Source organism: Anomalospiza imberbis, chromosome 6, assembly GCF_031753505.1.
Source record: "Anomalospiza imberbis isolate Cuckoo-Finch-1a 21T00152 chromosome 6, ASM3175350v1, whole genome shotgun sequence".
In the NCBI taxonomy this organism is placed as follows: domain Eukaryota; kingdom Metazoa; phylum Chordata; class Aves; order Passeriformes; family Viduidae; genus Anomalospiza; species Anomalospiza imberbis.
Window position 1 is genome coordinate 8,365,815 of NC_089686.1, and position 11,465 is coordinate 8,377,279.

Here is an 11,465-nt window from a genome sequence, read left to right on the forward strand (position 1 = left end):
GTCTCAGCTGATCCAAACTGGAGCAAGTATGAGGAGAGATGGTGACAAGGCACATTACAACACACCTGAGACTTGTGTACATTTTGGCAGGGAAAAAGGGTTTTGATTGAAGAGGCATTGAGGTCTGAAAGGTCAGTAGTTCAGGAGAGTCCGCCAGAGTTATCTTGAAGCGTGGTTGCAGCTGCAGCATTTACTGTAAGAGACACAACTCTGCAGCAAACTTAGCAGGGCAAAATTACAAAATTTGACTTCACAACTAAACAGGAGAAATATGATGCAGGGACCAAAACCAAAAAGGTGAGCTGGACAGGAACAAACGCAGATCCAAACCAATATGGTTAATCCGACATTCTCCCTTTATTGTTTACAGACTGTAGTTTTTTACTCTTCTAGATAGTTCACAATTGTGAGCACACTCTCACTTGCAAGCAAACATGGTTTGTTCCTGTCTTAAGGTGGCTAAAGTTTCACACTGCAGACCTATACTAATTCACACCTAGATAGCTCAGTAAATTGTGTTATAGCTTAACATAATTTCTGACTGCGCCACAAACTTATTCTTAACCGCGCCACAGGCTGCAAGGCCTCGCCCAGGCCCACATCTGAGGCCTAGGCTGGGGTAGCTCAACCTTCACTCTGAACATATAAATCACGGACATCCAGATCGTGACCCATTTCTCTCAGAAATTCCTCTACAGAAATATCTTCTAATAACATGGCCTTAGGTCCCTCATATACAGCATTATGTCACTTTCCTAAAGAACGTCTGTGGTCTATAGTACCAAGTCAGTAACAAAATGAAAGCAAACTACATTCCGTTCAAAAAAAAAGGGGGAAAAAAGGCTAAAAATTGCATTTAGTTCAACAAACATCACTACTGAAAAATTTCATTTTTAGGTTGTGTGTAGAAAAAATCTGTTTCTTCCTTGGGATTGTTATACACTGTGTGTTTTCATTTGATGATGTGGTCTTCAAAAAGAGGTTACAGGTGAAAAGGTGACCATGTCTGGAGTCCGGTGGCACAGAAAGCTGAGTGAAAAAGAAAAACTTAGTTAATTTTTTCCATCCTATAGGAGGTTAATCACTTTGCATATGCCAACCTAATTTTTATAAATTTTCATTAAAATAATATTTTAAAAATTTATTTTAAAATTTTTAGAGGGTAAAAAAGGACATAAATATGAAGATGAATGGAAAACATCCCCTTGTAACATTTTACTTACTTTAAATTCGAAATAGCAACCTATGTTTTTTAATGAATTTTTCTTTGAGACACCAAGCTGCAGGATTTTTTCTTTCTCTTAAAAGGCTATCCCAGAAAAATATTGTTCTTCTACCTTAATTTTGTACCACAGTTCTTTTTTCTTTTATTCCTTATCTACCTCAAACCACTTCCCCTTTATCTAAACTCTGTCCCTGTATTTTACACATTTCCAGTGTGATTCAGCCACTGTGATCCCTCTATCACATACTCACTGAAGAAAGCAGAACTGAATTATGAAGGAATAAGCTGCACAGTCCTTTTAAGTTTTAGTTCTGAATTCTCCAGCCTATCATCTCTTATGTACAAGGTTCCCAGAACATTTATACACCCTCACTGTCCAAGCCATTAAATAGAACAAAACAGAGCAATGAAAGTGTCTCAAACTATCTGTCTCTACAGTGACAACAGCTGCTCAGTTTTATTCTGCACTGAGGAAGGGACCTTGGGTTAAGTATTATCCCTCCAAAATACCTTGCTAAAAAACAGACTGAGGTGACTGAGGTGTTTTACAGCAATGGAGAATGACACAATTTTCCTTCCAACTTGCATTGCTACAACAAGAAACAAACCAGTGCCAAGGTATCTTTTCTGAAGCAGTAAGAGAGGTTTCAAAGACCAAAATCCAACTGCACAGCCAAAAGTTATACCAGCACCAAACGGTTACATGAGAACACGTGCTGGAACAGCAGGGAGCAACATGATAAATACCCTCCGTAGTTCTCTGAAGTGCTCCCTTCCAGAGCAATCCTTACCTTGGTCTGGATCAATGCTTTGCAGTCATTAACACTGAATCCATCAAATCTGAAGTCCTCATTGTCTTTGACATTTGATTCTTCAAAAATATCAGCTTGGTTTTCTGAAATGTCCTAAAAAAACATAATTCACATTTTATTTATTAATTTGTTTATGTATTTCTCTCTGATTTCAATGCATACTACATAAAGAGAAGTTTCCCTCAAATAACAACCACTAAATTTTACTTTCTGAAGCTGTGTTTCATCATGTGTCTCCCTTTGCATTAAAACAATTTTATGGCAGAACCAGTTCTACAAATGATGCCTTACATTTTAGCTTTTGTATTTTTCAGATTCTGTACTACATTAGTGTACAACTCTGAACTCTGTATAGAATGCTAGTTAGCTTTCTTCACATTTTGGTCAGACTAAACAATCCTTTTAGGCCTGAGAACCAAGGTCATCAACACAGCCACAGGCCCAAAAAGTATAAATAAAAGTGAATTGGGGAGAGAAGCAAACCTGGGGAATGTGACTTCATTACCTGAAGCTATAATTGGACAATTAACATCTGATATGCAAACAGACCAAACTTATATCCATCTAAGAAAACTGATGACTATTGTCCATCTTGGGTGTAGCCTCTGCAAGGCTTTGCACTGCCCAAGGAGTATCCTTTGAAATCATTTTAATAAATACCTTCTTCATTCTCTAACTCTGTCTAGCCTCTGTTCCAGGTAGTCCCTCAAGGCATCAGCTACATACATGAATCTGTGACTTCAATTAATAAAAAAGCATTTTTAATAAAAAAACTAATTTCCAATTAGTATTAGCCTTAATTAGCACCAAGGCATTGCTGAGAAATGCCTCTTAATCAGTATTGTTAAAAGCAATACAGTTTTCCAGTAATAGAGAAGAAGTAATGATGTAAGTTTGAGCTGCCTGGGCATTGATTTAATGCTGGGGGGCAAGAAAGGAACAGAATGGGAGTTTAGCTATGTTAGAGAAATGTGTCTGATTCTTTTTCTGTTAAATTGCAGTTCTACAAAGTGATTTTTCAAGTGGAAAATAGGTTTTTACCTTCAGCACCATCCTTCTGTTTGCATATAACTTGCATAAAAAGTCAAATAAGCCCCTAAAATTATTACCTTGCCAACCCCATGCTTCAGCATTCAAATAATCAGTTGAAATAGTTACTTCAGAAAATTATATGTGACTAATTAATCCCAGGTAAATAACTGAATTCTAAACCATCCCTGACACCTGTACCTTCTCAAAACAAGAGATTGTTAAACAGAGACATTTCTATTTGAGATCTTTCAACACTGCTGGTTTGGTTTCAATCCAATTTGGAACATACTCTCCCTTAAGGCTCACAAAACCAGACAGGAATAATGTGAGGAAAGGGGAAGTTGAACACACTTTCAGTTTCTTCACAGTAAAATCACCCAGTAATTACTGTAACATCCTTTCTGATTCAGATCTGATTTTCACTTAACAGAAAGTGAATATAGATATTAGAGGCTAGCAGTTTTCTTGCACTCTGAGCAAAAAAAGTAAACAATCCTACTGCACGCACACCAGGGAGCTGATTCTCCATCTCTACCACCTGGAAGCTACTTCTACCTCTCTACCAAAGCTGGGTGTACCACCTAACAACAGGGAACTGTGTCAGGCAGACTCCACTGTAAAGACAACAAAAGTGTGATCCTGCACAATTTCATAGTTACTTACACATGAAGATGAGAAAACACCAAGCTATTGTCTTAAAAAGCTCCCTGTTAAAATAAAAACCTTGTGACTCACACGGATCTAGTCCCTCGTGCATCTGCATGTACAGCTTACAGAAGATCAGATTCCCAACTCAGTGTTTATGCTGGCAGAATGGAAAACCATTGTTCAATTACCTTTTGATTTGCATCTACTCCGAGAACTCTCAAGAGGTTTTCTTGGCAATGAGATTTACTCCAGGGATGTCTTGAGCTGGGGGTATTATCAAAGTCTCTGAGTGCTCTCCATACCTTTCCAGAATCCATGCTAGGAAACAAAACACACTTTTCAGGTTTTCAGCTGAGATTTCCAGTGAACATATGCAACAGTTATTTTCACCACATACAGCTGTATATTAACCTTGATCTAACAAGAAACTTGTCATAAAATTCTTTCTACACTTGTCCAAACTACCAGCCCAATGCACTAATGAGCTGGCATGACAATTAGTGCAAGCAGTAAGTCAGCAGAAGTGTCGTACTACGACACGAAATAATTGATGTATACTTCTAAGATTAAAAGAGTAAAAGGAAGTAAAAGGAGGGAACTTTATTTCTGACCTCATAATATAGAGAATTCTAAAAGTGACAGTGGATTGGAGGATGAAATTGTCACCTCTCCAACCACACTGGTCAAACAGTTCATCAATTTTCTCCTCCCACAAAGAAGAATGTAAAACAATCATTATTTACATGACAGTGTGTGAGAAACTCTAGTAGAAATATGTAAACATCAGAAGATATAGAAAACTTTTAGAAGAACTTTAAAACTTTTAAAAGAACAGGGTTACAGCAAAGTGTTGTGCTCCTCAGATAAGAAGGGCATTAGGAGCCCATCTCAGAGACTGCTACATGACAACAGCTCGCAGTGTTCAGTTGTTTCTGTGAAATGTGGGCAGAGTTCAGCCCTGTTAGTTCTGCACTTTGCCTTTTCTGTCTCTCAAGTTTTCTCCAACCCATAGATCACACCTCACCCCTGCAGCACCTGTTCTACCAAACAAGCCAAAGGCACTCACTGCTGAAGCAGCGAGGAGAGAGCTCCCTTGACGTGGTACTTTGGATTCTTACAATGCATTGATCACATATAAAAATTCAGCTGGGCTTTACCTAGTTTGTAGTTGTCATTGACCTTAGTTACTCATCACAGTAGATTAGGAAAGTTTTGTTTTTACCTGGCACTCTGCTGTAATAGTGCAGCCCCCTTTACCATTATATTTCTCCAAAAGTTTGATGTTGATTAAAATATAACACATATGGAGGAAACTTGGCTGGAAGGGTGCCCACATTAAAAGTTTTACCTATGTTTCTTCTGAGTCTTAGCACATTTCTCAAGTAGGGTCTGACACTGCATTCTAGACACAAAGCCTCCAAGTTATGAAAAAAATAACTGCAACACTGCTCAGTAACTGCTGTGAAGCTGCTGATCCTTAAAAAACATATAACAGAGCTAGAAGTGTTCCAGCTGTTGCAAGAGAAAGCTTAGTTAATCACACTAATTGCTATTAACATAGCCCAGGAAAGAAGCCAGATGCACCACAGGTTCTGAAGCACATCTGGTTAAGCATGAGAAGTTCTTACCAACCGGGAAAACTGAGGGGGGAAGGAAAAAAAAAAAGCAAGTTGTTAGTAGAAACAGCAGCCTCCAATGATGAAGAAATAAGTGGGATGTGCTGTAAAGAAAGGACAAGCAAACAGGAAGAACAGGCTGCCTGTTGGGTTCTGGCATTCCAGAGGCTTAGTCATAAGGAGGCACACCAACAGCAGGAAAAACCCTAAGCAGGAATTTGTAATTTTGATATATCCCCTTCATTGTTTTCCAATGGCTAAAACACCATCCATTTCCTTTAACAACGTGCTACAAAACTGGTAAGATCTGTACACTGAAAGGCCTAGTACTAAAAAGGTTTTAAAGTGCACAACTAAATTTCTAAATTATAAACAAAGTGTAATTGATGAGAAACTTTTTTTTTTTTTTTTTTTTTTTAACTGTTAATCTAAACTCATTACCAAAGTTGATTCTTCAAAAGTTCAGGAATCCAAACATCTTCATCATTTGAATCAAGAACTTGCTCTAAGCTTCTTATGCACTCTCTGGATTGTGGTACAAAGATTTCTGGAAAGCCCAACTTAAATATCTCCTCATAGTTGTGGTCTTCCTAGAAAAAAAAAGAGATTTTTATTACATTCATCATACAAGCCAACCCCATAGTTCATGAAGGACCTAGTCCAAAGACTACAATAATTTTAGAGATTGTTTTATTGTTTTTAGAATTTATATTTATATTAATATTAATAGCAGAGGGAATGAGCTCATATTTCAGTATTTTGAGTACCTAGAATCAGAGAAAGCAAGAGTCCCAGAGTTTCTGATGAATCTTAGTCTTTAACTTCCCAGGTTCTCAGTCACAGACTTGCATATTTAACACTTGGGTCTCCTCCTTCTGCTCAGCTATTTCAGTCCAGGTCAAATCTGATGTATCAATTCAACAGCTTGTTTTGCTAACTCAAACACTCCTAATTCAAATGTAACACACCTGCCAAATGCTACAGTTACCAATAAGTACTTGCACTGTGCAAGTCTGCAAAAAAGATGGGGTGAGGATGTTTCTAAATCCTTGCATTTGCACCAGACTATGTTAAAAATCAGAGCCAGATTTAAATCCTTGCTCCTCCTCAAGCAATGAGGAGCAGAAGGTTTGGAGGACTGACCACTACACAGAAGGGATCCAGACAGGCCCAGTGGAAGTAACCACTCGTAAGTAGGGTTATCTGACAACTAAGAAATACATATACAAGGGAAAACATGCATAATTTACATCCTATCCTAGGGGCATGCCATCTGGTTCAGAAGCTGTATCCTTTTATTCCTTCAAGGAAGGAATTACTGCAATTTTACAAATAAAAGCAAATTAATTAACTACACCACCCTGCCCAGGGACTGAAATGCAGGAGCAGCAACACTGTGTGAAAACTCAAGAATGGAACCAGTCAGTTTGGGATTTTTGCCCAGCAATCAACAATTTAGTCTGAAAACCCTAAGCATGGATACTCCATACTTCTATAGTTTCATTTAATTGTAATTCAAACAGCTGAAATATTTCCACAGTCTCATTACACTGAACTCAGACAGGTGGGGTGAGTACTGAGAGAGTATCTAAGGATAACTAGGCAAAATCAACAGAGCTGGTAGAAGGCTTCTGCACTTCTGACCATGCTTCAAGGAACAGAATTTGTGCCCCATGCTTCTCCCTCCTGAAGTAGTAGGGCCTGGCTAAAATCCTGTCCTGATGATTCACTGCAGGGGCATTCAAAGACTCCTGGGTAAATTCCTTTGAATCTTGCCAAAAGTGTCACAATTCTTCCAATCAATTTGTAAAATATTTCAACAGGGATACAACATGGAGGATTCTGACAGATGCTCGAGAAGCAGAACTCTGTGAAGTAACACTTGCTAAAGCATACATGGCCAAGGAAAGAAAAAACAAGTTCCAGGTAGGCACCAAAACTGAAGTGGGATGGGAGTCAAGGAAAAGCCAGGCAGCTGCTCTTGGCTTTGGGATGGGGGAAGTCACAGCCCCAGGGAGTACATCGAGGGAAGCACAGCTCTGCCTCAATTGTAGCATCTCCCTAGAGCCTTGGTGCTGCTCCAACACACATGCAAGTCACTGACACATGGTTTAGTCAAGACAGATCAAGAGATTTTTTTTATTACCTTTATTACTGTCTATTTCAGTGAGTGTTTCTGAAACAAAGTTTGGGTATATTTCCATTTATATTGTGGCTTTGTACTAATTATAAAAAATCAGTGTCCAAGGTTCACATCAGTACTTTCTGAATAAATCCTCTATATCCTATTATATCAAAATACCCCATGGCTTAACCACATGCACCAGTCCCTCTGTTAAAGGCCAGTGTTTAAAGAGCACATGAAAAATCCTCAAAGTGTTCAATCGTGTAGGCAAAATACCCAGCTACTGCAAGGAAATTAATGATTGTTTCCATCTTAAAACACATGATTCTGATTCCAGCTGACGTCATTTAATTAACTGAAGCAATAAATACTGAAGGTCAGACCTCTGACCTGAGATGATTTCTAGAGGTCCCTTCCAACCCACCTGGCCTTTTTTCTGTTGATTATACAAGAAGCCAGAGTCCCAGACCAAAGATTTTATGATCTCAAATTAACAATGCAAAAAGTAAAGGGATAAAGGACAATCTACACATATATTCTACACTCCAAGGAATATCCTAGGATATTCAATCATAGCTCTGTGGTTGTCTCTCTACCTTGAGATGAGAAAAGGCAACTTGAAATTCTAAGCATGGTTAACTTATTTAACTCATACTGGACATTTCCTTCTGCCTTTAACAAATGCAGAATAAAGAAAAGGCTTCAGTAAGATTATGATCTACTGCTTTTGGAAAGATACCAAGCAACCTGCTATATTCCATTTCAGCTTCCGTCATTACAACATTCTCTTTCTCCAACAGGAGACTTCTTGTCCGCCACTTCCAGCATTACAAAACATTTGAATTCTCTGTTTGTGCACATCAATAACCAGGTATTTTGTGCACCTACACTCAATCAGTGTGGGCAGCTTTTCCCACCTGCATCATTGTGCTTTTACTAGTAATACCTCCGCAACAAGTAAAATTCCTAGGCAAAGGGCAAGAAATCCTGTCTCCAGAAATGTCTCAGTTCCCTACGCATACTAAAACTCACCCAACAGACTACAAGCAGTAAATTATTACTGCTAAAGATTAACCCCATGGAAGTCTTAGCTGATTGTTCTCTTCTTTCAAATGTTGTCATTTAGGATGAAAGTAGTAAGAACAAGGGGATTTTATTCTGGATTTCTACATTCTTTCTGCCCTTTTGTTACTTTCCTTCCCTCTGCTGATGCATGTTTGGTCCACATGGAAACACGTTTATCCCAACAATGTATAACCCTTTACCTGAACCATTTTTTTTGTGCTGATAAGAATTCATTGCACTATTTACTCAGAATTTTATCTCTAACACTGTAAGAGAAAATGTTATATCCTATGCTAAAAAATTAATTATATTATTTCTACTAATGTCTTGTGTGTCACCATCAGACTAAAATTCCAGACAAACTGTTGATATTATTCAGGGGGTATACTAAATAACAAAAGACATTGGTTTTGCCAATTTCTAACTCAATGGTACGTGAGTTTACTTCAATAAGTTTGCTGGCAACTCACAGAATTTCTGTCCACCCTGCTTTTGTCACCCACTTTCCCCATTTGCTGTTTCTTATGCTCTTTCTTGTCTAAATTTTACACTGCATGTCCTTCAGGGCAAGGTTCATGGTGCCTACGTGCTTACTTGCCTACGTACCTACTTATTCCTAGTGCCTAGAAGCAAAATAGTGCATTACATTCTTTAAAGCTCTCTAGCAGGACAGCTTAAGTATTTGTCAAACACTGTAAAGAAGTTGCTTTTGTTCCAGTTGAGGTAGCTGCAAAGTAGCTGGATAGTTTCTCTGCATGTGCAGCGTTACCCTCTACAGAGAAGACAGACAGAAATCCGGAGGTGTAGGGAGCAGTAAAACAAACACTTCTGGTCCTTGGTTTGCTGTGAACACGTACCTCAGTCAGGGAGCCCGAAGCCTCCTGCATCCCATGGCACAGGGATGGCTCAGCACCCACGTGGGCAGCAGAAATGCTGCAGCCTCTGCTGCTTAGGTCCGGGTCGGCTCCCCAAGTTTTTGCTGACTTCACCAAAACTTCAAGGTTATGACTGAATCTCTCTGATTTGTCTAAGGGCTCCCTGAAGCCTTCAAAATCACCCCAGGAACCACTGGATTCTGAGGTACTAAAGCTGCTCTCAGGAAACTCCTCACAACTTCTCCCTTCACTGTTCTTTACAGGGAGCCTTTGCTGCGTTGCTTCAAGATTAAACATTTCTTCATTACTTGTTCTTTCATTCCAGTTACAGCCACTTTCATGGAGAGACACGCCACTCGCCTCAGCTGTCAGGTCTTTTGGAGGCTCACAGTGTGATATGTCTGTATTACCAAGACTTTCTACCACTGACAAGTTCTGCATCTTTGTTCAAGAGAAAAAAATAATTTGTTGAAATCTGTACTGCAAAAAGGTTACTGAAGTTCAGTTGCATCAGAAATATGAGTGTTTCCAAAACAAAATCAAATTCTTCATTTCACCCCAAAGAATAACAACACTGCTGAAACAAAACAGGATGTCCTTCAGCCTCTCCTCCAGTACTCGGCATGTGCATGTTATTCGGCCTCACTTTCTGTGTAGAGTATTAAGCCTGCAAAGAAAGGATTATAAATAAATACCTCTGTGATAAGGCCTATGTAGGAATAAAGATAGCCGATAAGGTAGGAGAAAGAATGCCTGGGTTAAAATAAACACATTCCAGCATTATCCACTGAAAACTGCTGTAGGCAAAATTATTTAAAATTTACACAGAACTATCTGCCCACACCACAAGAAAGCCACTAAATTAGTGAACAATACTCAGCAGATACATAACAGAAGTTGCTGACTGAATACACTGGAGACAAACTAAAATAACTACAGTCAACATCCAACACTTTAAAAATATTTTCTGTGACCACTTCATCCACCTCGTGCGAACTCAAATAATGCTATTTCTGCCGGCACGAGCTGCCCCATCCCAACGACTAGAATCCTGTAAAAATATAATATTTGCAGCTATGTAGGTAATTGAGGCAGATCTAATAACTTCACTTTGGCATCTGTAAACGATGCAGACACTGCTGCATTGGTCATGTTAGATTAACCCCATCTCCTCAAGCATTTTCCCGAGCAGTTTTGGGGGGCGGGTTAAAAAACACTCACTAAACGCGCCTCTCACCGACCTGCCGCGGTGCTAAACAGAACCAAACGTATGTTTTTCCCCCGGGTTTCCTTCGTAGGCGGGCCGGGCACAGAGCAGGGGTGCGGCAGGTCCCTCGCCTGCCCCCAGGGACACGGTGGAGTCCCCCGGGAGGGACAGGGCGGGGGACGCGCGTCCGGAGCCGCGGGCGCTTCCCCCGGGGCGGCGGCTGCTCCGCCCGCGATGTCACCTGTCCGGGCACGGAGCGGCATCGGCGGAGCGGCCCCGCCGCCGCCCGCAGGTCGCCAGGGGCGGGCCGAGGTGTGCGGGGCGGGCCGGGGCGGGCGGCACCGCCCGGGACAGCCGAGCCCTCCATCCCTCCGCCCCGTGGAGAGCAGGGAGCCTCAGCGCATCCTCAGCGCCCGCTGTCTGCCCCCGCTCTGCTTCCACCAGCGCCTCTCCGCCCTCGCCCCCGGGCCTCGCTCGCACCCGCATCTCTCGGGTTCCAGCCGCCCTGGCCGCCGGGAAGAGGCTGGGCTTCAAACTGTGATGTGAAAAAGAAAAGTATTCTCTCCTTTTTTCCTCCCCCAGCTTCTTGCTGCAGCCTGGCAGGCTAAGGACGCATGGTTTGATGGTGGGGGTTCATGTTTGCCTTTCATTTGAGACTAGCTAAAATTCCCACAAAGTTGCAAAGTTCCAGGATACGGATTTTTAAAAAGTGACAATCAGTCCACTCATTAACAGAACCTCAGGGTTAAACAGTAGGAACAGACCAACAATAACCCTATTCCTCCCTCTCTTCTTTGGCCCCCAAGGTATTTGGGCCTCTCTGCTGAGACTGAGGCTTGATCCCCTCCCAACAGGTAAAG

The 11,465-nt window shown here is 40.8% G+C and overlaps 1 protein-coding gene across 2 annotated transcripts; it reads right to left on the reverse strand.

Annotated features, from left to right (window-relative positions):
- Positions 1-835: 835 nt before the first annotated feature.
- Positions 836-10,762, reverse strand: CLBA1 (clathrin binding box of aftiphilin containing 1). Of its 2 annotated transcripts, none has more exons than XM_068192228.1 (6): positions 10,620-10,762; positions 9,381-10,065; positions 5,775-5,923; positions 3,906-4,035; positions 2,017-2,130; positions 836-1,029 (listed from the first exon to the last, which is right to left on the reverse strand). In XM_068192228.1, exons 2-6 carry the CDS (start codon positions 9,837-9,839, stop codon positions 862-864), a joined length of 1,020 nt encoding a protein of 339 aa, XP_068048329.1. In that variant the 5' UTR covers positions 9,840-10,065; positions 10,620-10,762; the 3' UTR covers positions 836-861. The 2 variants fall into 2 exon arrangements, with proteins under 2 accessions (XP_068048329.1, XP_068048330.1); XM_068192229.1 differs by having other exon boundaries at positions 10,534-10,644.
- Between the last annotated feature and the right edge of the window lie 703 nt (positions 10,763-11,465).